The sequence below is a fragment of the Pan troglodytes genome, chromosome 15 (assembly GCF_028858775.2).
Source record: "Pan troglodytes isolate AG18354 chromosome 15, NHGRI_mPanTro3-v2.0_pri, whole genome shotgun sequence".
NCBI lineage: Eukaryota > Metazoa > Chordata > Mammalia > Primates > Hominidae > Pan > Pan troglodytes.
In genome coordinates, this window is record NC_072413.2 from 27901376 (window position 1) to 27923561 (window position 22186).

Sequence of the window (22186 nt, forward strand, 5' to 3'; positions counted from 1 at the left end):
AGTTCAGGAACTGTAAACAAGCAGTTACAGCCATCTTTAGGCCGTATACTGGGATGGTGTCCTCACTTTGCATGCCTCTGTGGTACCTGGGATCAGGACATAGTTCCAATGTGCATAAGATTCATTTAACATAGCATCACATAAGTGAGGGCTGATGTATTCTTCTTTATTCTCAATGTGTCTGCTCAGTTTCATTAAAAAACAAAACAAAACACCAATGTTATGAAATCAAGCAATCACAGGGCAAAATCTGACCTGAAAAACCTAATTCTATTACTCTAATGACTTCATTGCTCTTTGGCTTATTGGGACTGTGAAAAGTTAAACATAACAGGACAAAAGCAAGGAAAACCTGAGGACTTTCTGTGGGTCAGTGTGTTGAATTTTGAGCTAAACTCTGACCTGATTATTCTCATAAAGTCAGTACAGACAATTGTCTGATGTCAGCGTAATATGCTGGTTTGAAAAAGACAGTGAAGCAAATTTCTAGTGCCAGGTAGCATTAGTACCTACCTCAAAGCCAGGACTCACAGGAGACTGAAATATGAAGTTGTAAGAGCAAAAAGCAGGCAAAGGTGCAGAATCAAAGGAGAAAAAGACAGGAAAACAACGTTATTGGATGGAAGCAAAGCACATTACTCAATAATGCTTCATATAGGCATGCTTTCAAAAAAAAGCAAAATGTTATACTAAACAGTCTTTATAACTACAGAGATATCTGAGTTGCAAACTACATTTAATATTTAAATGGAACTATAGACACTAAGTAAAAATTGCAAAAATAATTGTGAGTCGGTAGATGTTAAAAAAAACAACTCTACTTGTCATGGTCTCAGTGATGAACGATGGTTCTTTCACCTCATTGAAAATAAATTATAGTCAAAATGAAGCGTTTTTGACCTTTAAGTGAAAGATCAGATTTTCTTCACAATAATTCATATTCTCAATGGGAAAAGAAAGAAAAAGGTCATCAAAGTAATCAAATGATACAAAGTTGTTATCTGCTTGCAAGCAAGAATAAGCTAATGAATAATCAGTAGCAGTCAGTGGTTTCCAAACCTAGAAAGTCCAATAGCGGGTTAGAGTTTTAAGGAGAAAAATATGCCTACAATGTATTCTTTGCTCATTTTAGAATCTTTGTTGCATATTATTATTTTCTATCTGATTCCGTTCAAGGTTGAAATATAATTCAAAAGCAGTAAGGTTACTCTTAATGATTTTTTAAAAGACGAGGTAGTATCAATGAAAAATATGACAGAGCTTAATTAAGTAGATAACACTTAACTGGTAATTTATATTGAATATGTTCTTTTTCATCTCTGTTCTCTCAAGCTTTTTGGGGGCAGCTCTATCTGATAACTAGAAACCAAATCAAAACTACAATATAGTTCACTCTTTTTCTTAACAAAAATGCATGACTGAGCTTTGAAATGTGATTTTTTTGCAGTGTTGAATAAAAGACCTCACATTGAGAAAAATCCTACTATCTGTTTGTTTTGAATCCTCAGTCCTCATTTGCAATCTGCAGCTAACCCATCTTGTCAGAAACTTTGGAAAGTCATGAGCTGAGGTTCTACCAAGACTGATTGGTTATCCAGTATTACCTGCTACAGGCCAGGCGCAGTGGCTCACGGCTGTAATGCCAGCACTTTGGGAGGCCGAGGCAGGGGGATCAAGAGGTCAGGAGATTGAGACCATCCTGGCTAACACGGTGAAACCCCGTCTCTATTAAAAAATACAAAAAATTAGCCGGGCATGGTGGCGGGCGCCAGTAGTCCCAGCTACTCCGGAGGCTGAGGCAGGAGAACGGCGTGAACCCGGAAGGCGGAGCTTGCAGTGAGCCAAGATCGCGCCACTGCACTCCAGCCTGTGTGACAGAGCAAGATTCCATCTCAAAACAAAACAAAACAAAACAAACAAACAAACAAAAGAAAAAAACCTGCCACATTTCTGGATTGACATAAAGCATGTGCAGAGCTCAAGGGCAACGACCACTCATTTGAAAAGAACCAAACATGAGTTTCAGGGAAAAATTACAACTTTGTTTGCAGGTACTCTTAGGGCACATTTGCATGCAGAAATGGCAAATTTAGCTCTTTGGGAGAGGAAATCAATTTCTCAATTTCCAAAGTAAAGTATTATCCTTTCTATCTATATATCTGATATCCAAAGTGTATGTTTTTCCTCCAGTTAGTAGCCCTGAATCTCTTTTTTCTGGGCCGTCGTCACAATTCAACTTCAGCTGCATGCTGTTCAGCTCATATTTGAAGATGGTCTATGCAACGTGCATTCATTTACTCATTCCTCTAAGTTATTGTTTCCCAAAGTGCATGTACTTCCCACACAATATTAATGCGTTTTATGAGAAAAGGGTTCCATGTTAGAGTGGATTTAAGAACACTAATTTTACCACTGTCAGACTTCTTAGGCCCTTAATTATGCATAATGACTCCTAGGATGTCCAAAATTTGGATGAACCAAGAAGCATTTCCTAATCTTATTTGACCAATTTTTTTTCAGAATATTTTATGGGGCCATTATTTTTAAGAAAAACTTTGAGAAACACAGAGACAGCTCTATCTTTTCATCCTGTTATCAAGTTAGAATCACCAGAAATGTCTATAAATCACCAAGGAAAAGAGAGCGACCTGTTTCATTGGTAGTTGGTTGTAAATTATACCACAGTTTTGTTTTTGTTTGGTTTTTCCCTTAAAGGAAGATCATATAATTACAGTTTTGTATCTGTGATGAAACTACTGCAGGTGACAATGTTTATTATGCAAATGAATACTAGTATCCCAGAATGATGTGGCATATTACTTTTAATTTAGCACCCAAATAATTTATTTCCAATGTAAATTTTATAGCTCCATTTTCTTTTAATTGACTGATAGGAATCTCATGACATAATGTATTAATTATTATGACATAACATTTCATTCTTTTCTCACATGACCTGTGTTGAATCTCAATGACTTTATAACTTCCTATTTGGAGATCCATTGCTATTATCATTTTAAAACATTTTTACTGAGGTACAATTCATATGGAATAAAGTAAACACCATTCTAGGTGTATAGCTTGACGAAGTTTTGCATGTGCATAAACCCATGTAACCTCTACCCAGATCAAGATATATAATACTGCCAGCATCCTAGAAAGCTCACTTCTGCTCCTTCCCAGTTGATATCCCACCTTAGTTTTATTTTTAAGTATCTTGCCATAAATTGGTTTTGCTTGATTTGAACTTCATATACTGGATTCATAAGTATGTACCCTTTGTCTGACTTATTTCTTTAAATATCATTTTGTGAGATTCAACAATGTTGCAGAGTGAATCAATAGTTAATTAATTCCATGGCTGTATCATTCATACAATCCATTGTATGACTACACCACTACTGGTTTCTAATTTTTAGCTATTATGCATAAAGATGTCAAAAACATCTTATAACATATCCTTCTTGGCATGACTCTATATATTCCTATTGTATATATACCTGGAAGTAGAACTGATGAGTCACACCATATGCATATGTTTAGCTTTACAAGATAACTGCCAACAAGTTTTCCAAAGTCGTTTGGGCCAATATACAATCCCAGTAGTAGTGTATGTAAGTTTAGTTGCTCAGTGTCTTCCCCAGTACTTGTTATTAACAGGTGTTCTTTCAATGTCAGACATTCTGATGTAGACATAGGTCATTACAGACTTAACTTTACAGTCCTTGATAACTAATGATGTTAAGCACATTTTCATGTTCATTGTCTATCTTGTAATGTGCTGGTTAAGTATATAGCTATATTTTAAATAACGTCTGTCTTCTAACTTTTTTGTAAATGTTCTTTATGTGCTCTGAATATGAGTTTTTATATGATATATTGTATTGAAAATGTCTTCTCCCACTCACTTTTCTATTCTCTTAATGACATATTTTGATTAAAATAATTTCTTAGTTTTAATGATGCCCAATTTATCAATCTTTTTCCTTTGTCATCAGTGATTTAAATCCTGTTTAAAAAAGCTTTTCCTACTCGAAGTTCTTGTAGATATACTTTCTGTGTTACCTCCTAGAAGCTTCCAATCTACCTACAATTGATTTCGTGTATGGTATAAGATAGGGTCAAGATTCTTCTTTGCCATATAGCTATCCAATTGGTCACAGAGATGTTTGCTGAAAAGACCATTCTTTTCTCACAGCAGTTTTTCCCTTGTCATAAATCAGTTGGTCTGTGTATGCACATAGTTTCTGGACTCTATTTCATCGGTTAATTTTTCTGTCTTTGTGTAACAGCACATTGCCTTAATACTTTATACTTAACTTTGTATAATACTACCTTGCCTTTACTGTGCCTTTATAATGTGTTTGGCAAGTCTCTGGTTTGTTCTACATCAGGGGTGCTCAACCTCAGCACTATTGACATTTTGGGCTGGATACTTCTCCATTGTAGGAGGCTGCCCTGTGTACTGACCTCTCTGTGATTGGTCACTCAAATCCAATTGCCTTGGTTGCTCTTGGGTGCCTTCAAATAGTGTTGTGTTATGTTGTATTTTATTCGGCTTTTATCATTGTCCCTCATGGGAGAGTTTATCTGATTAAAGTTTTCCACCTAGGAACAGACGTTCTACAACAGATTATTATATTATAATAACTTTTTGCCTAAGACTAACCCTTGCCTGGTGTGGGTTCAATTGGCTTTGACTTTTCCCAAATACCACAAGAACACATGTAAATAAAATAAAAAGATGAGTAAAGCATACAGAAATAATAGAATCATTTAATACTAACTTCTTCTACAGTTGCCCAAAAGTCCATAAAACTGATATAATTTGATAAATATACTTATAGATAATGATACAGTGTATTAATGTGTTCCACTTAAGGATCTGCTGAGATTTTCTTGTTTCCTTCTAATACTGATGATAGTTTACAAAAAAAAATCCATGCCCACAGAACTGGTATAAATTGACCACATCTTGGAATTTCTTAAAGATGGACTGTTTTATGGATAGCATAATGGATAGTTTACTGCCAAAGTTGATGACAGTTGAAGTTTGTCATGTGATCTATGCTATTATAATATTTTTTCTATCTTAACATTAGAGAAATCTGAGATTGAATTTCTGTGCCCAAATGGATAAACAAACAGAATTACCAATGTCGTAATCTGTATCTGAAAAAGAAACTTTATAGTCAAAATAGGCAATCATTTATGGAAAATATAACTTTCTTATATTTGAGAGAAAATATACTTACCATGGCAGACTTGCAAAATGAATGGTCTAGTGGCCTTAATGAGCAATGCTGTCTTTACAAGGGTCAGGCCATCATTCTTTTTGGAAATGGAAATTATTCTTTAATGTATATAGAACCCAAAGGTTTTACTATTATTGCTATAATATCACCTCTTATTAGGCACCCACTCTAACTTTTAAACTATAGTTATTGGTGTTACTGGGGTGAAAAGGGATATAGGCATGGTACTCCCCGTGTGCCTTGGTCAAGCAGGGTGCTTTTGTTCCCGTATGAAGAAGCGAAGACATGAAAGGGAACAAAGGCAACAGGGAAATAGGTGTCCTCCTCAAGGTGGGCCAATGTTTCCTACTTTCTCAGGGATTGGGTAAAAACAAAGACAAGTAGGCACCCCATAAGGACACAAAGGGCTTTGCTGTGTTTAAAACATGATTCTGAGAACCAGTGTGTCAAATAGTGTCACAAACATTACTTCCAAACGCATTTCTCATTTAAAGTTTACCTGAAGGCATTTTACACAAGTTTACGAAAGCTTATGACTCCCATCCCAGTAGCTTTAAAAAGTATCTTGTGGCTCCAATATTTTCTCACTTAATAAATATCTGATTTGATCATAATTTTACAAGCATTCTTGACAGACAAAGTCTAATTTTAAAAATGTGTATTTATAAAATAGATTTTAAGCATTTTACAAAAAAATCTTAATTCACCATTTAATTTCAACATTTTATGTAACGTATCAAATAATTCAAATAATTTAGTGGTTATTTAATTTGGTTACATAAAGCATTATTTTATTGCTTTAATTTGGCTTTATTGCTTTTATTGCTTTTAAGCTTTTATTGCTTTAAGTTGGTTTAAAAACACAAAAATCTGTGTTAAATTATACTTACATAAGCTAAATTAGATTTATATAGAAACCATACATTTATATACATATATGCATAATTTACAATGTTGTTTCTTAAACTTATTTTTAAATGTCTATCTTATAAACATCATGACTCTCAGCAGCTATGCTTAAAAGCAAGAGTAATTGCTGTAACTTGTAAAATCACTAATTGCAAAAATTCAAACTCAAAGAACTTCTGAGCTGAGAAGATGGCATAGGATTATTTTAAAACACAGACTTTGACTTAAGCACTTATCAGTAAGAATATCATAATTTCAATTAATAGAACTTCATGGAATAATATATGATCACGCATACATATTCTGAATAGGTATGAAGTTATAATATGTTCTTCTAGTTATTGGTGAAATTTAGTACCTGCCTTCTCCAACTAGGTTCACTTAGTGATGTACTGAAAACACAAGAAACCCCTAAAAAAGGGCCTTATAAAAGAGTATGGGATTTTCCTAATTATTAAAATAATTCATTTCGTTTATACTCCTGGTTTACACTGTAAAAAAATTTTGGTGATATAAAGATCGTGATCACAATAAAATATTTTCCAAACAAGTAATTTATACAACTTCTTATAAATGTCTTCAGAATTTCTTACCACTCTCCACTCCAAGAGGGATCTATTCAACCTAAATGTTTAAGTATTTTCAAAATTTTTTTCTCTCTAATTGATTTTTACAGTAACAGGATTATAAAGCATCATTGTAATATCCATCGGGAGATAGAGGGGGTAAATACGGGAAATTTAAATCCTCAAACTATTAGCGTATTTCAGAATGTGTTTTTATTTTAAATAATTCACATAATTACCACAATTTTTATTTTGTTTCGAATGTTTGGAAAATCCAAATTTAACTTTCTTAAGGAAGAATATTTACCATATCCATAAGATACATATATATTTATTTGCATATTTTATATATATAATATATATAAAATATATACTATATTATATATAATATATAAAAATATATATCTTATGGATATAGTTAATATTCTTCCATATATATATATATATATATATATATATTCTAGAGCTAATGGAAATATTTAAAGTGTTAAGTCCTATTTTTCTCACAGGACTTATCAATCAGTTTTTGACAATAAGCTGGCATGTATGCCAGTATGCCAAGCAATAAAGACTTTCATGGTTTCACAAGAGCAAATTTCAAGTTTCCTCCCAAAATAAATATTCAGCCATGCCACAAATTCCTCTAATAATCTTCAGAGAACATTTTGTATCTCTCTGGTTTCCAAATTTTGACAAGCGCTGTTTTGCAACATTAACACATTAGTTCGTGCTGCTCTGGCCCTGTGACCACGATAAAACCTCACATATTTTATCATTTCACTAAGCTCAGAGATAAAAGCAAACGCAAAACTGTTGGATATTTGATGAGGCACTGACCAATCTACAGCACAAGCCCTGAAGAAACACCGTCATTAACACCCTGGCTGCATTCTCCCTCCTAGTGCCCTGTCTTGGATTGACACTACTATCACATCACCCCACAGATTTCTCATGTAAATGGGGAAATGGGTAAACAGGAAGCCATACCAGAAGGGGCTCATCAGGGGCACTGGTAGAGAGTTCAGCAGATGATGTGCGGATGGTGCTGACCCCAGTGAGGGAAACGTTTGAGAGCCTTCTCCGCCTCACACCGCTGCAATTGTTGGGTATTTTAAATGCACATCTCTTATGGTAATTCAGACCACACCCTGGAAAGGGAAAATAAAAATTATTTTTATTGAACCATAAATTAAAAAGTGATTCCAATATTAGTGTAAAGTAGAAATTTAAAAAATATTACAGCTTCCATTTTCCTTGAGAGTATTTGGAAATTCACATTTTCTTTTGAACATTCTCTGAATTTTTTTTCCAATTTGTTAATGGGTTTTGAATTCTGATCTTATTGCACAAGCTCAGGAACTATGCTAGGTATCATTTTTAAAAATGTTCTGTGATATAACAGTCTTAGGCTTGAAGGGATATAGAAATTAACTCAAATTAGATAATCTGAGCCACTTTTAGCTGCCGTAAGTTCAAATGTGAGTGGACACATAAAGGAATATTAATCACAGCACATCACAAGATTTAGACAACACTAATTTGAATCTGGGCCTCATAACTTGCTTGTCTACATGGCCTGGAACAAAGTTTCACCTCAGTTTTCTCGTCTCTAAAATGGAGATAATAACTACCTTGTAGAATTACTAAGAAGATATATAAAGTACCTCACATGCTGGTTTCCACATGGTAGGTGATCAATAATTGGAAACAGATTTCCCACCTAGGCAAGTGTCAGTTTCTTTTCAATATTTTTAATATTCATATTCCCCACGTAGCTGGAGGCCATTACTTAGAATCTCTCCATGTGTCACACAGCAGTCCGGACAGATAAATTTTCATAAAACCACATTTTAGGCAGAGCTTCTTCCAGATTATTGTCTGCTAGCTTCCCTCTTCACAGACAGAAATTCAAAAATTGTGGATAGTTTATTTGTAGGTTGCATAATAAATGCTCAGTTATATTTGTCAAAGTTCAAAGAACTCTAACCCTGCCCTCCCAATCCAAAGAGAATAGAGTACAATTGCGCCAGTTTTAAAGATTGTATCATGGTGTCCTAGCACCTTGAATTGTGCAGTTCAAAGTGTTCTTTCCACATTATGATAAAATTATGTTGTTGGTGCAGAAATGCAGATACATGTTCCAGCTCGCGACTCAACAGCTGAGTGAACTTAGACGGTTTAATTTCCTGAATCTCTGCTCATTTCAACAAATGTGTATTCAATGTCTACTATTCCAATTTCTGACTTATTTACTAGGCAAATTTTATTTTTAGTCGGCTGATAAAATATTGAGCACCATATAGGGGTGAAACATGTCCACATGATAAGGGAGAAAAGATGTGAGAATAAGGGTTCCCAGGTCAGACCAACTTTGTTCAAGACAGGAAACTTAAAGAAATGAACAGAAGAGAATCCATGTACCCCCTAAATGCCTGGAAGATACTTCCGAGGAGATACTGCTACACTACTGTAGAGGGCACAACATAAGCAGATAGCTCCATCATGCATTATTTTTTATTTTTTACTATTTCATTAGCTTTAGGTGTACATGTGGTTTTCGGTACATGAATGAATTATATAGTGGTAAAGTCTGGACTTTTAGTGTAGCTGTCACCCAAATGGTTTATGTTCATTGTACACAATAGGTAGTTTTTCATCCCTCAGCCACCTCTGAACCTCCTGCTTCTGATTTTCCAATGTCTATTACACCACTGTGTGTGCCCCTGTGTACCCACAGATTAGCTTCCACTTATAAATGAGAACATGTGGTATTTGGCTTTTTGTTCCTGAGTTACTTCAGTTAGGATAATGGCCTCCAGTTCTATCCAAGTTGCTGCAAAAGACATTATTTTGTTCTTTTTCATGGCTGAGTAGTATTTCATGGTGTATATATATAATGCATATTGTGAATTGTATTCACAATTGCAAAGGTATGGAATCAACCTAAGTGCCCATCAACCAATGAGTGGATAAAGAGAATGTGGAGTGTATACACGCACACACACCAATGTATATACACGTTTGTATATATGTGTGTATATGTATATATGTGTATACATACATAGATCTATGTACATAGGTGTATATATACATAGACTTATGTATATAGGTGTATATATAGATAGATCTATGTATGTATACACACAAAAAAAACCTATATTTTCTCAACCAACGAGTGGATGAAGAAAATGTATATATACACACATATATATGTGCGTATATATGTACCACATTTTCTTTATCCACTCATTGGTTGATGGGCACTTAGCTTTTACGTATCTTTGCAATTGTGAATTCTGCTGCGATAAACATAGGAGAACAGCACACATTTAACTTGCATGGGAAGAAAATAACTTACCTTCACATTTAAGACCTTGACGCACCAGCCCCCACAGCATTTCTCCACAGTGATCACAGAAAGCTGGAGCTCTGTATGAATGAACAAAGAGAGCGTGGGGACGAATCTGAAAGTCTTCAAAGGTGGCGGAAGCTGTAAAAATAGTGATGTTGAAAAGTAAGTTGAATAGGCACTCTGATCTGTAAATAAAAAGTATGCAAGATAATAAATATGCCAGTACAGATATAACTCCCTAGCCAAAGTTAGGGAAGATAAGATGCAACACAGCTTGCACTTTCAGCCATTAGACATTATTCCCAGCCATAGTTTTACAGTTGGTGGCACAGCAACCATCTCTCTTCTCTTCTTCCTGCTTGACCAAGTTTCAGACCACTTTAAAAACAGCCAAAAAAAATAGCAGAAAGCATGAATGAAAGTATAAGTAAACCTGATTTACAAACACCTGATGATACTTAAAAAATATTTTACTTTTTCTCTTACTTAAATGAATGAGAAAGGTATTCAAAAATATTAATGAAAAGAAAAAAGTTGATGAATTCAGACAGATCCGAAAAATAGTATCCTTGAGTTTGACAATGAAGAAGTACATTACAGGGTCCAGTTGAAAGATAGATACAAAATATGAGTGGCTTCCTTATATAGGGATAGAGCTGTTTGAACTCTTGGGCAATGTATAATAACTAAGCATTTAAATCATGACTGAGCAACAACCAAGCAGCCACTTCACCAACATGCCAAAGAGAGGGATTTAATACATACGCTGGTGAACTGCAGTCCATTCCGAGAAATACACCTTAATCAACCATATTCATGTTGTAGGGAACTTTTTGGTGTTGCTTACTGTTGCTTATTCTGTATGGTACTCATGTAGGATATTAAAATCCATTTTTATTACATCTTTCCATATGATATTTTTATTATATTATAAAAGTGGTTTGTGCTGTTTTGTTGTTGCTGAAATCAAGAAATAGAAAGGTATCGACAGCGGAAAGATGAGCTTTTTTCTCAGCGTCCTAATGGAAAGTGGTGGATCTTTCCAGACCTATGTGCACACAGTAAGCCTGAGGTTGCGGCTGCACAATATAGCACAGTACAGCACCTGGCAGGCAGAAGACCTGGGGGAGGCCTGACCTTTACTGGAGTGACATCTCAATAAGCACGAGCCTCAGTTTCTCATACCTAAAAAGAGACAGTCTGTCTGATGATGACTTCTCCAGTCCCTTAAAATTTAAACTTCCATTAATGTAAGAACAGAACCATATGAACTTAACTTTGTAAGATTTTATTTTAAGAGAATTTTGGGGAAAACTGAGGCCTTCAATATATTCCTTGTCTTCTGCCTTCCTTTCCTTTCCTCCTCAATTCAAATAAGTTTAAGAAATTTCATATCACATTTCCCACTTCAAGATCCACAATATAATTGTCAATGCTTAATCCAAGTAGATCAGAAAAAAAGTGTGGTTTGGGCGCCAATCACCTACTTTGGTGGTTTGGTCAAAACGTGTCCAATTGGGAGAAGAATAAATTCTTTTTAAAATTGGTCTCTCATACTCATGTAGAAAATTTATTTTTAAAATATCAAAGAAAATAATTAAAGCGAAAACTTTATGTCAATTCTTAACTTCTAGCTTCTCCCCTCAGCCCCAAGATCACCCCTCCAGACCAAACAACTATGACAATACTATCACAACGATTAGTTGAATAATTACTTTGTATTCAAAATAAGCCACATTAGAATTTGACAATACAAATGCCAAGCTGGATTCAGACATTTTTGGAATTAATCAGAAGGAATATAAATAATTAAACTAAGGATTTTCAGTGACACTCCTCCAATTTATGCTAGGTAAATTTGTTTTTTTTCTTTCATTTTTTGAAGAGGATTAACATTCATAAGCAGTTAGCACCCTTGACTTATGTTTAAATGCCATATTTCTAAAGTTCAATTTTAATATTCTCCTGTTAATTTTAGAATAATTAAATACATTTTTAAAATAAAACTACGAAGTGTGGTGAGGTTTTTACATCCATTTGAAATCAAAGCAAAACATCCATTCATTATGAATTTACCTGTTCTGCACCCTGGGGGAAATCAGCATTAGCTGAGTGTATGCATGCCATCTCGCCTAATCACAAAATTGCACTTCAGAGATAATCACTTAGCACAGGAAAACAAAGTGAATGCTGTAATTCCATTTCATTTAAGTTTAGGAATCAAAATGGACAGATAAGAATAGGAATATTAAAGTGTCTAGAGATTCCAAGAGAGGAACAATGGGCTATCTGTTAGTCTGTCATAATCAATCAGCCAACCTAAATTAAAACCATATGACAGGGCAACAAACTAAACACAATAGGCCCCTTATACTGGTATTTGTGTCTCTTTGATTTGCTCTATTCACAGCCTATTGTTATACTCCAGTGTGCAAGAGAAGAGAAAATGACATGCTTTTCTTAGTCATTGAGCATTTGAAACAGGTAATTGAGCCAAAAACCCTAAGATAATCAGTTCTTTTATGGTTCATTATAAATTGTTGCACAAATGGAGTAAACTGTTTGGTTAGCAGTACAGAAGAAATAAGGCTTCTGAAGCAAAATAATCTCTGGAGGTCAAAATTATTTGCATAATAAAATAAAATAACGTCAGATCTTCCAAGATTTTCAGTACTTTTTTTAAAAACTGGTAATTTTGGCAATGGGAGAAGCATAAACTCTTTCTGGCTATGACAAGTTGGGACTGATATAATGAGAGAAAATGCTTAAGCAATCTCTAAGGTAGTTATTATGCCTACCCCCATTTTACAGATGAGTAAACTGATACTCAGAAATTAAGGAGCTACACTAGGTAATACAGAATCTGAACTGAGGCAGTCCTGACACCAGAACCATATAAACTCTCTCAGCCACCATTACTCAACTTATATTTCTTTGACTATTTAAACACTATGGATTATAAGCTGCACCTTTATTTTATGTATCACTGAGAAATATTTTTTAAAGAGTACAATTAAATACGTATAACACACAACCCCTTGTAACATGCATTATTACCTTATAACAATGCTGGGAAAATAAGAAGCCATGAAATAAAGGATAGAAAAAAATTAATCCAGTTCTCAAGATCAAAAATTCTTTTAGTATGCTTTTTGCATGAGCTGCATGTTTAGAAATCCTCCTTTCCAAACAAATTAAGGAAAAGTCATTGGTTTTTCAACTTTTACAAAAGTCAGTGGTAATGATGCATAGGTGAGCTAAACGCCAACTGGAGCTTTGTGTCCACATGATAACATGTCCCCACATTGAATTGATTAGTTCGTCCCAAAGCAAAACATTTTGAAGTTTCTGAAAGCTGTGAAGCTTTGCTGTGGGCATTTTTTTTTTTCCCTTACTGTCTAGAATATTGAAAATAGTTTCTGGATACCACTCCTACACAAAATCACATACTTGCTATTTTTAAGGTATTCTGTAGATTAAAAACAAAAACAAAAACAAAACAAAACAACATTGGCTGGGCATAGTGGCTCACGCCTGGGATCCCAACACTTTGGGAGGCCAAGACAGGTGGATCACCTGAGGTCAGAAGTTTGAGACCAGCCTGGCCAACACGGTAAAACCCTATCTCTACTAAAAATACAAAAATTAGCTGGGCATGGTGGCATGCACCTGTAATCCTAGCTACTTAGGAGGCTGAGGCAGAAGAATTGTTTGAACCTGGGAGGCAGAGGTTGCAATGAATCGAGATCATACCATTGCACTCCAGCCTGGACAACAGAGTGAGACTGTGTCTCAAAAAACAAAAAACAAAAAACAAAAACAAAACAAAACAAAAACCAATATCTTCTTTAAACTTCCTTTCATTCACCCATAAACACACATTATTGGTGGAATGATCACTACTCACAATCAGTTTATTGCATTTGTGAATATCTCAAATTATTAGAAAGTTGTTTTTATTGAGGCCCCAATACACTTCTGTAACTTTTACTTAGTAATCATAATGCTAAAAGCAAGCCTTTAAAAATAAGGCATTTTTATGCATTTAAATGAGCTTATGTAAGTAAAGCAGTCCTAATAATTTCAACCTAACATAGTTTATGTTATGTGTTATTAATATATCTAGAACCTCCTAGGTAATATAGTATATGTTGAAAATAAAAAAAGGACTAAGGAACGGTATCTGTAGTTGAGAGATCAAAGTCAAAACGAGGATGACAGGCCCATGTATATTTATAATACCAAATGCAGGGATGGAACAGAAGACAAAGGGTGGCTAAGTCTGTCTAGGTCTGTCAGGGAACACTTCATCCAAGAGAGGAATTGTACAGAATCCTGAAGGTTGAAGAGTATTTTGAAAAGCAGAGAACAGGATAAAAGAGTGAACATTTTTATATAGTCTTATTTTAATTATATATAACATAGGATTGTCTATATATTTCTTTACAATTATTGTGGGTTCTTGACACTTTATCATCTTTGGTGCACTGTCAGGGAAATCAGCAAGAATGACTACAAATTGTCCATGAGGCAGGGAACTGAGAGATGACAACAGATCAATTTCACACTATTGTGGCCCAGGTGTGTGAGTGTTTGTAAAATTAAGCTTGCACATGTCCATTCTCCCTCCCCATCACCCAATACACATATACCTAACCCCCAAGGTTGGTCGTTTTTTCCTGCTTCTCTGTTGGTCCCAGTCTCTCCAAGCCAGTTTTAGATCAGATTCTCCCTTCATGCAACCGTTGTTCAAGTTAATCCCACATTTCACATTTTTGTGATACCTGGAAACATCTAGAGTTGTGAGGACCCACAGCTCTCCAACAACAAGAACATTCAATAAATTCTTGCAGAGGGACTTGCAATAACATCTTTCAGATGGGTGCTGAAAATGAAGGGAATCTCCATTTTTGACTTAACATCTGACCAGAAAGTTGTTAGTGAGGTGCAATGATGGGAATTTGGGAGGCTGTGAATATATCATCTCAGAGATCATAGTAGCCAAGAGAGAAAAAAATGTATTTAGATAGGTTGACTAGGCAGCTCAGAAGTTTCTGGGAAGTTATTTCCTAAGTTTGTGGTTAGAGATTAAAAAAAATATGGCTACAAGAGAAAAAGGTCTCACAAGCCAGACTGAGAACACAATAGCAAGTTGCCCTAATTAGGAAGAAAAGGGACTGGTAACTAGATAAATGTTGTGACTGCCCAGGGAACTGTCTGATGAGCTCATGTTCAGAAAAGTAAAGAATCAACAGCAGAAGGACCAGCACAGAGTCAGGTTGAATGCAAGTAAGTGGCTCCGGCCAGAGAACCACCCTAGGAAGGCCAAAAGAAGGAAAAGCTGAAGCTTTTTAAAAGCTAAAAGAGAACAGAAGGCCTTTCAGCTGGGTGTTTCATGTGGAAAGAATGAAGCAGAGATAGGCCTCAAACTCAGAAATAAATAGTTTAATGCTAACAGACAAAATAGAAAAAGCTATTCAATTATATTTTTGTTTTTATCTTTTCTAGAAAAATAGACCATCTTTAAACTAAAAGAAAAAAATAGGAAGAAGTAACATATCAAGAAGAAAACAAAGTCTAGGATGGATGAGAAAGGGGCTTTAAAGAAATTATTTTCAATAGGCCCAAATGAATTATAGATGAGTACTTAAAAGCTTATTTTTAACTTTAAGAAAACATCTATCTCAATATCCTAACAGAATGTTGTTTGCTTAATGAAATTATTCTAAAGCCCTTTTGTAAGAAGAACAGAACATATTCTAATAAGAATAGAAAAATGTAACAGAAGAGTAATAAATAAATTTTGCCCTACTTGATATCAAAATACCCTATAAAACGTTGATATTTTAAAATATGGGTGGCTGTGAAAGACAAAAGAGAGAGATAAGCAGGCTAGAATTAGTGACCCAGAAATCTACCCTATGTATATATTTAAAATATCGTAAGTCTTAACAGAAATCAATGTCAAAGGTGGAGATATCATTTAACAATTGGCCGGCGTGGTGGCTCATGCCTGTAATCCCAGCACTTTGGGAGGCCAAGGCAGGCAGATCACGAGGTCCGGAGATTGAGACCATCCTGGCTAACACAGTGAAACCCCGTCTCCACTAAAAATACAAAAAATTGGCCGGGCGTGGTGGTGGGTGCCTGTAGTCCCAGCTATTCGGGAGGCTGAGGCAGGAGAATGGCGTGAACTTGGGAGGCAGAGCTTGCAGTGAGCCGAGATCATGCCACTGCACTCCAGCCTGGGTGACAGAGCGACTGTCTCAAAAAATAAAATAAAATAAAATAAAATTAACAATTAGTAACGATTAGCAACATAGGGGAAAATACTACTTGAAACAATATTTCCTCTCTTATACTAAAATAATTACCTGCTGAGCAAAAAGTTAAATAAAAACACAAAATCATAGAAAAACTAGAAGAGAACAGAGTGAATCCTTATTAAATCTCTGGTGACAAGATGACTTAGAAACAAGAGGTCATAAATCTGCAGTGATGGAAGAAATCAAATGAGAAAGACTCATTAGCATGACCATGTAGGCACTACTGGTTGACTTGCCAAGGAGTCATATAATAGTCTCTTTAATTCAGCATAGTTACAGTAGATTTATTTATAATAATTATATATTCTAGGTCACAGAAATCTAATTATGCTTAATAACTCCAGGTATATAGAACAGAATTACTAACATTCAAGGAGAGATCCCTAGGCAGTTTTAGATTCCAGACAAGCAGGTAACCAGGCCTATGTTCTATTATGAAAATTAAGAAAGTTAACATGTATTTACTCCTTCTCAGAAAAAAAAAAAAGAAATTCTTTTCTTCATTTTTTTAAACCAGAAGGATGCACCAGGACAGTAGGAGTGCTTGATGGCAGGGCTAAAGCCTTGCTCAAGAAATAGCTTAGGATCTGTTCATGAACCCACAGAGCTACAGTTAACACGTGAAGGATCCTTTATTTCTTTTCCAGGCAGCTGAGCTCTATGGCTGCTGCAAAACATCTGCTTTAGAAGCAGCAACGCCTCCTGCCAGGAAGATGTTGCTTGAACAAAATAGATACAAAATATGAACAATTATTATCTGTCCATTAAAATAAATAAATTTATTTTTAAAAGCTTTATAAAAAATAAAGGTATGTTTACAAAATGGAGCCTTTATGTAGTAAAGGACGAGAGAGCTAGAAAATGGGATTATTTTATGCCATCTACCTCCATACTGAGTTGGCCAAGGATACTCTGCTCAACATACTTTTTCTCCAGCCATTTCTAAGAATGCATTACCATCTTTCACGTCAATCCCTCCTTCTGTTTTGCATACGTACTTCTCAGGTAGCCAGGTTCCACCTGATCCACACCTCAGCTCAGTGTCACCTATTCTGGGATATGCCTACCCCCACCTGCAAAAGACTGCCCTCTTCTCTTTTCCATAGCGTCCTGGACACTTCTGTCATAAAATGTATCACTGAATATTGCCACCCCTTAATTGTTTATCTGTTCACACATAACATTACACACTGCAAGACCACAACTTCTCTAACTGTGCAGGCACATATTAAAGTGATTAATTCTTGTAGTTAAACATGTTGCTTCCCTGCAGTTCTAAGGCTCTACATTTTATTGAAGTCCTTATAATCTGTAAATACAGTATTTCAAGTTCAAAAGTAAATTCCATCAGAATAATATCTTGGATCACAGTTTACAAAGTGTCTAGCAGTGCTTTCCAGAGATGTTTTTGCTAGTACCTTTTTATTCTAAGCGCAATATGGTGTCAGTAGTGATAAAATGCATGGACTGAGTGCCAGGGAAGACCTGGACTCTGATCCTGGTCACAGCAAATGCATGACCTGGGGGAAGTTACTTCACCTCTCTGAACCTCAGTGTCCCTTTCTATAAAATGGGCTTCGTGTGATGCATCTCACTGGATTATGAGGAGGACACAAAGTAACTAGTATAGTCCTTGGCATACTGGTGGGAGCTGTCACAAAAAGTTTTTAGCGCAAGGATGAAGTGTAGGGCTTTGTGGTCAGAAAGACCTGGGTTTGAATCACAGTTATTATTAATAATAATTATTATTGTCACAACCATCATTACTAATGGAGAGGAATGCTGTTTCTAAGTCTGTTGCCAATTCAGGGCCCTTAAAAACTAAGGGCTATAAAAACTAGTATTATTTGTCTCTTCTACTACCTTATAAAGCCTATGTTTCCACTCCAGAGGAAATTGCTTTCCTATCTACTGTTCTGGTTAACACTAATTAAACGGAGCTGGGTCCATAGGGCTGTGTCTAGTTCCTTCCCTAAAATGAATCAATTAACAGTTGGGAATTGCAGTGGGGAAAGAAGGGTCACCATATCCTGATGTGACTGAATGACAAATGCCACAGCTGGAAAGAGATTAGAGAGCATCTCAGGTCAAGAAAGAATATAAATGGTTGCCCCATGTGTCCAACGTAGAAGAAAAAGAAAATTAAGTAAAAATGTCATGGAGTCAAATTCTAGCTAATGAGTGCAAGCACTGCAGGCACCCTGAATAGAGGGAAAGAAAGGTCAAATCTATTTTTCTTAGAAAGCTCCATCGTGTACAGGAGGCTTTATACCTTTAAAAGGATAATGACCTAATTTACATGAGGAACACCAGCATACAAATTACCTTTAAACTTCTTACAAAAGGTTGGTAGACAAAGGCTAGGTACAGTATTATTCAGAAATATTCTGACAGGCAGCAGGGCTTCTCAGGACAAATAGCATCACTGTTGTCAAATACAATACATTTGCAGTTAGAGACACAGGGACGAGGTTCTATGTGCTTTACTTCAAGTTGCTTTAAGTCTCACTGTACTTTTCATAGAAACAGATGCTTACTTTTGATTCATGAACAACAAAACCTTTAAAAGCTGTGAAATAATCAGGGTATACCCACTCCAGATGAAGAAACAGTTCAACAATTGCTGAATCCAATTCAGCGCTGTTGGCCAAGGAACCTGCTGTGTGCAGGAATTGTCCCGGCTGTGGCTCAGGGGCACTGCAAGGAGGGAACTTGGTACTTAGAGACTCCCCCTATTCTTCATGAAGATTCATGACTTCATGAAGCTGACTGATTCAGTTGGTCTGCTCTGGTTCATTAGAATAAAAGAAGAACTTTAAGAAAAATCTGATTTTCTGCTTTTCCATCAGGTTTATTGAGATAATAACTTATATAAAGTAAAATGTATTCCTTTTTGTGTACATTCTTGACAAACACATACATACAACTCAAGACCAAAATTGAGATACAGAACAATTCCCAAATTTTCTGTGCCCCTTTGTAGACAATCGCTTCCCCATCCCCATTCTTCTGACAACCACTAATTTATTTTCTGTCCCTTATCTAATGTATGATAGACATGTAACCTTTTGAGTCTAGCTTCTTTCGGTATAATGCAAAACACTTTTACACTGTTGGTGAGACTGTAAACTAGTTCAACCATTGTGGAAGACAGTGTGGCGATTCTTCAAGGATCTAGAACTAGAAACACCATTTGACCCAGCCATCCCATTACTGGGTATATACCCAAAGGATTATAAATCATGCTGCTGTAAAGACACATGCACACGTACGTTTATTGTGGCACTAGTCACAATAGCAAAGACTTGGAACGAACCCAAATGTCCATCAATGATAGACTGGACTAAGAAAATGTGGCACATATACACCATGGAATACTATGCCGCCATAAAAAATGATGAGTTCATGTCCTTTGCAGGGACATGGATGAAGCTGGAAACCATCATTCTCAGCAAACTATCACAAGGACAAAAACACAAACACTGCATGTTCTCACTCATAGGTGGGAATTGAACAATGAGAACACTTGGACACAGGGAGGGGAACATCACACATCGGGCCTGTCGTGGGTTGGGGGCTGGGGGGAGGGATAGCATTAGGAGATATACCTAATGTAAATGACGCGTTAATGGGTGCAGCACACCAACATGGCATATGTAACAAACCTGCACGTTGTGCACATGTACCCTAGAATTTAAAGTATAATAAAAAATTTTTTAAAAAGTAAGTCATCTACACTGCTGTAGGCATGCATAATTCATTACGTGTTTTTTTTTTTTTTTTTTTTTTTTGCTGAGTTGTATTTCATTTTGTTAAGATTCCACTGCTCATCCATTCAGCAGCTGAATTCTTTCAGCGGCATCAGTTTACTCATTCACCTGGGAATTAGGGTAGACGGTCAGCTAGGATTTGTGGAAAGTGGAGATCAAGTCAAGAGTAGTAGGCTCCGAAGAGGTGGAGGTCAAAGGAGTCTCGCTATGTCGCCAGGCTGAAGTGCAGTGGCGAGATCTCGGCTCACTGCAACCTCCACCTTCCAGGTTCAAGCGATTCTCCCGCCTCAGCGTCCCGAATAGCTGGGTTTACAGGCATGTGCCACCAAGCCCAGCTAATTTTTGTATTTTTAGTAGAGACGGGGTTTCACCATGTTGACCAGGATGGTCTCCATCTCCTGACCTCGTGATCTGCCCGCCTTGGCCTCCCAAAGTGCTGGGATTACAGGCATCAGCCACAGCGCCCGGCCAAGTTCAGTTTTTGACCTGTTTAGTACAAGGTGCAGCTGAGAAAACCGAGATATTAAGGTAGGGGTGGATGAAAAGTAGGCAAATAAATACATAGGATACACAGTGAAGTTTAGATTTAGAGTAGGACATGGACTGTAGAGTTAATTTGGGAGTCATCAGTGTCACAATAGTAAATAAAGCCATGTGAATTTATGAGACCCTCTAGAGCTCTCATTTCCAATATGGTAGCCACTGGCCACATGTTGTTATTCCAATTTAAATTAATTAAAATTTAATAAAATTAAAAATTCGGTTCCTCAGTCACACCGGCTACATTCAAGTTCTCAATAGCTACATGTGACTAGTGGTTACTATATTGCAGAGTGCAGAACATTTCCATGATTCCAGAAAGTTGAACTGGACCCCACTGCTCTAAAGAGAGAATTTAACAACAATAAAAAAATTGGACCATATAGCCGGTATATACAACATATTAATTTTTCTCCATTTATTTGATGAGCTCAGTTTAATTTTTATTCTTACATTTTATTATTGTACTTACTGAAATTGGCTAACACTTATCGAGCACTTACTTTTAGTCAGATTCTGTGTTAAACATATTATTAATTTTATTTAAACCCCCAAACTCTGAAAATGAGTGCGATTGTTTTCCCCTTTTTATAGATGATGAAATTAAGGCTTTCAGTATGGATAAATTAGGCTACAAACTAATAATAGGGAATTTCTGGAGAATAATTTAGATCAATCAGAATCCGGGCCTACACATGAATTTTCTAAGTAAGCATATCAACTGCAAATAAGTATCACTTTGTCCTTCTCCAATATTTCTACTTCATTTCATTTTGTGGTGTTAACTCCATTTGCAAAGAACTACCTAAAGAATGTTAAATACTAGTAAAGGTAAAGGCAGTCCTGTTTTTTGTTGTTGTTTGTTTGTTTTGAGACAGGATCTCCCTCTGTCACCCAGGCTGGAGTGCAGTGGCACAATCTCGGCTCACTGCAACCTCCCTCCGCTTCCCAGGTTAAATGATTCTCCTGCCTCAGACTCCCGAATAGCTGGTATTACAGACGTGTGCCAGCATGCCAAGCTAATTTAGTAGAGACGGGATTTCACCATATTGGCCAGGCTTGTCTCAAACTCCTGGCCTCAGGTGATCCACCAGCCTTGGCCTCCCAAAGTGCTGGGATTACAGGCTTGTGCCACCGTGCCCAGCCCAGTTCTTTTTTTCTTAACCTTGAATGGACTGTGCCTTACATTGTCTAGTTAAATATGATGCTGTTGATTTGAGTTAGTTATTCCTTATTATTTTAAAAGGGGACATTTTTATTTCTAACCAATGATTTTTCACTAGAAGTTGATGTTGAATTTATAAATAATTATAAAACTCATGATAGATTATAAAAACTGATTCACTAATAATGTCAAATCATCTTATTTCTAGAATAACTTACTTGGATATTTTATATTATTCTTTCGTAAGCTTATTGATTGCATTTTTTCCAAACATTTTATTTAGAATTTTTGCATCCAGGAGAC

At 36.0% G+C, this 22186-nt stretch overlaps 1 protein-coding gene across 4 annotated transcripts in view; it reads right to left on the bottom strand.

Annotated features, from left to right (window-relative positions):
- PRKD1 (protein kinase D1) overlaps window positions 1-22186 on the bottom strand; it is a 353235-nt gene that overhangs the window by 79392 nt on the left and 251657 nt on the right. For 2 of the 4 annotated variants that reach the window (XM_024348689.3, XM_024348690.3), the window contains exons 3-5: window positions 10089-10220; window positions 7718-7878; window positions 514-537 (exon numbers count right to left, since the gene is read on the bottom strand). In XM_024348689.3, the coding sequence (XP_024204457.1) occupies window positions 514-537; window positions 7718-7878; window positions 10089-10220 (317 nt within the window). The remainder of the gene's footprint in view (window positions 1-513; window positions 538-7717; window positions 7879-10088; window positions 10221-22186) is intronic. The other 2 variants (XM_016925950.4, XM_063792825.1) reach the window with 1 other exon arrangement.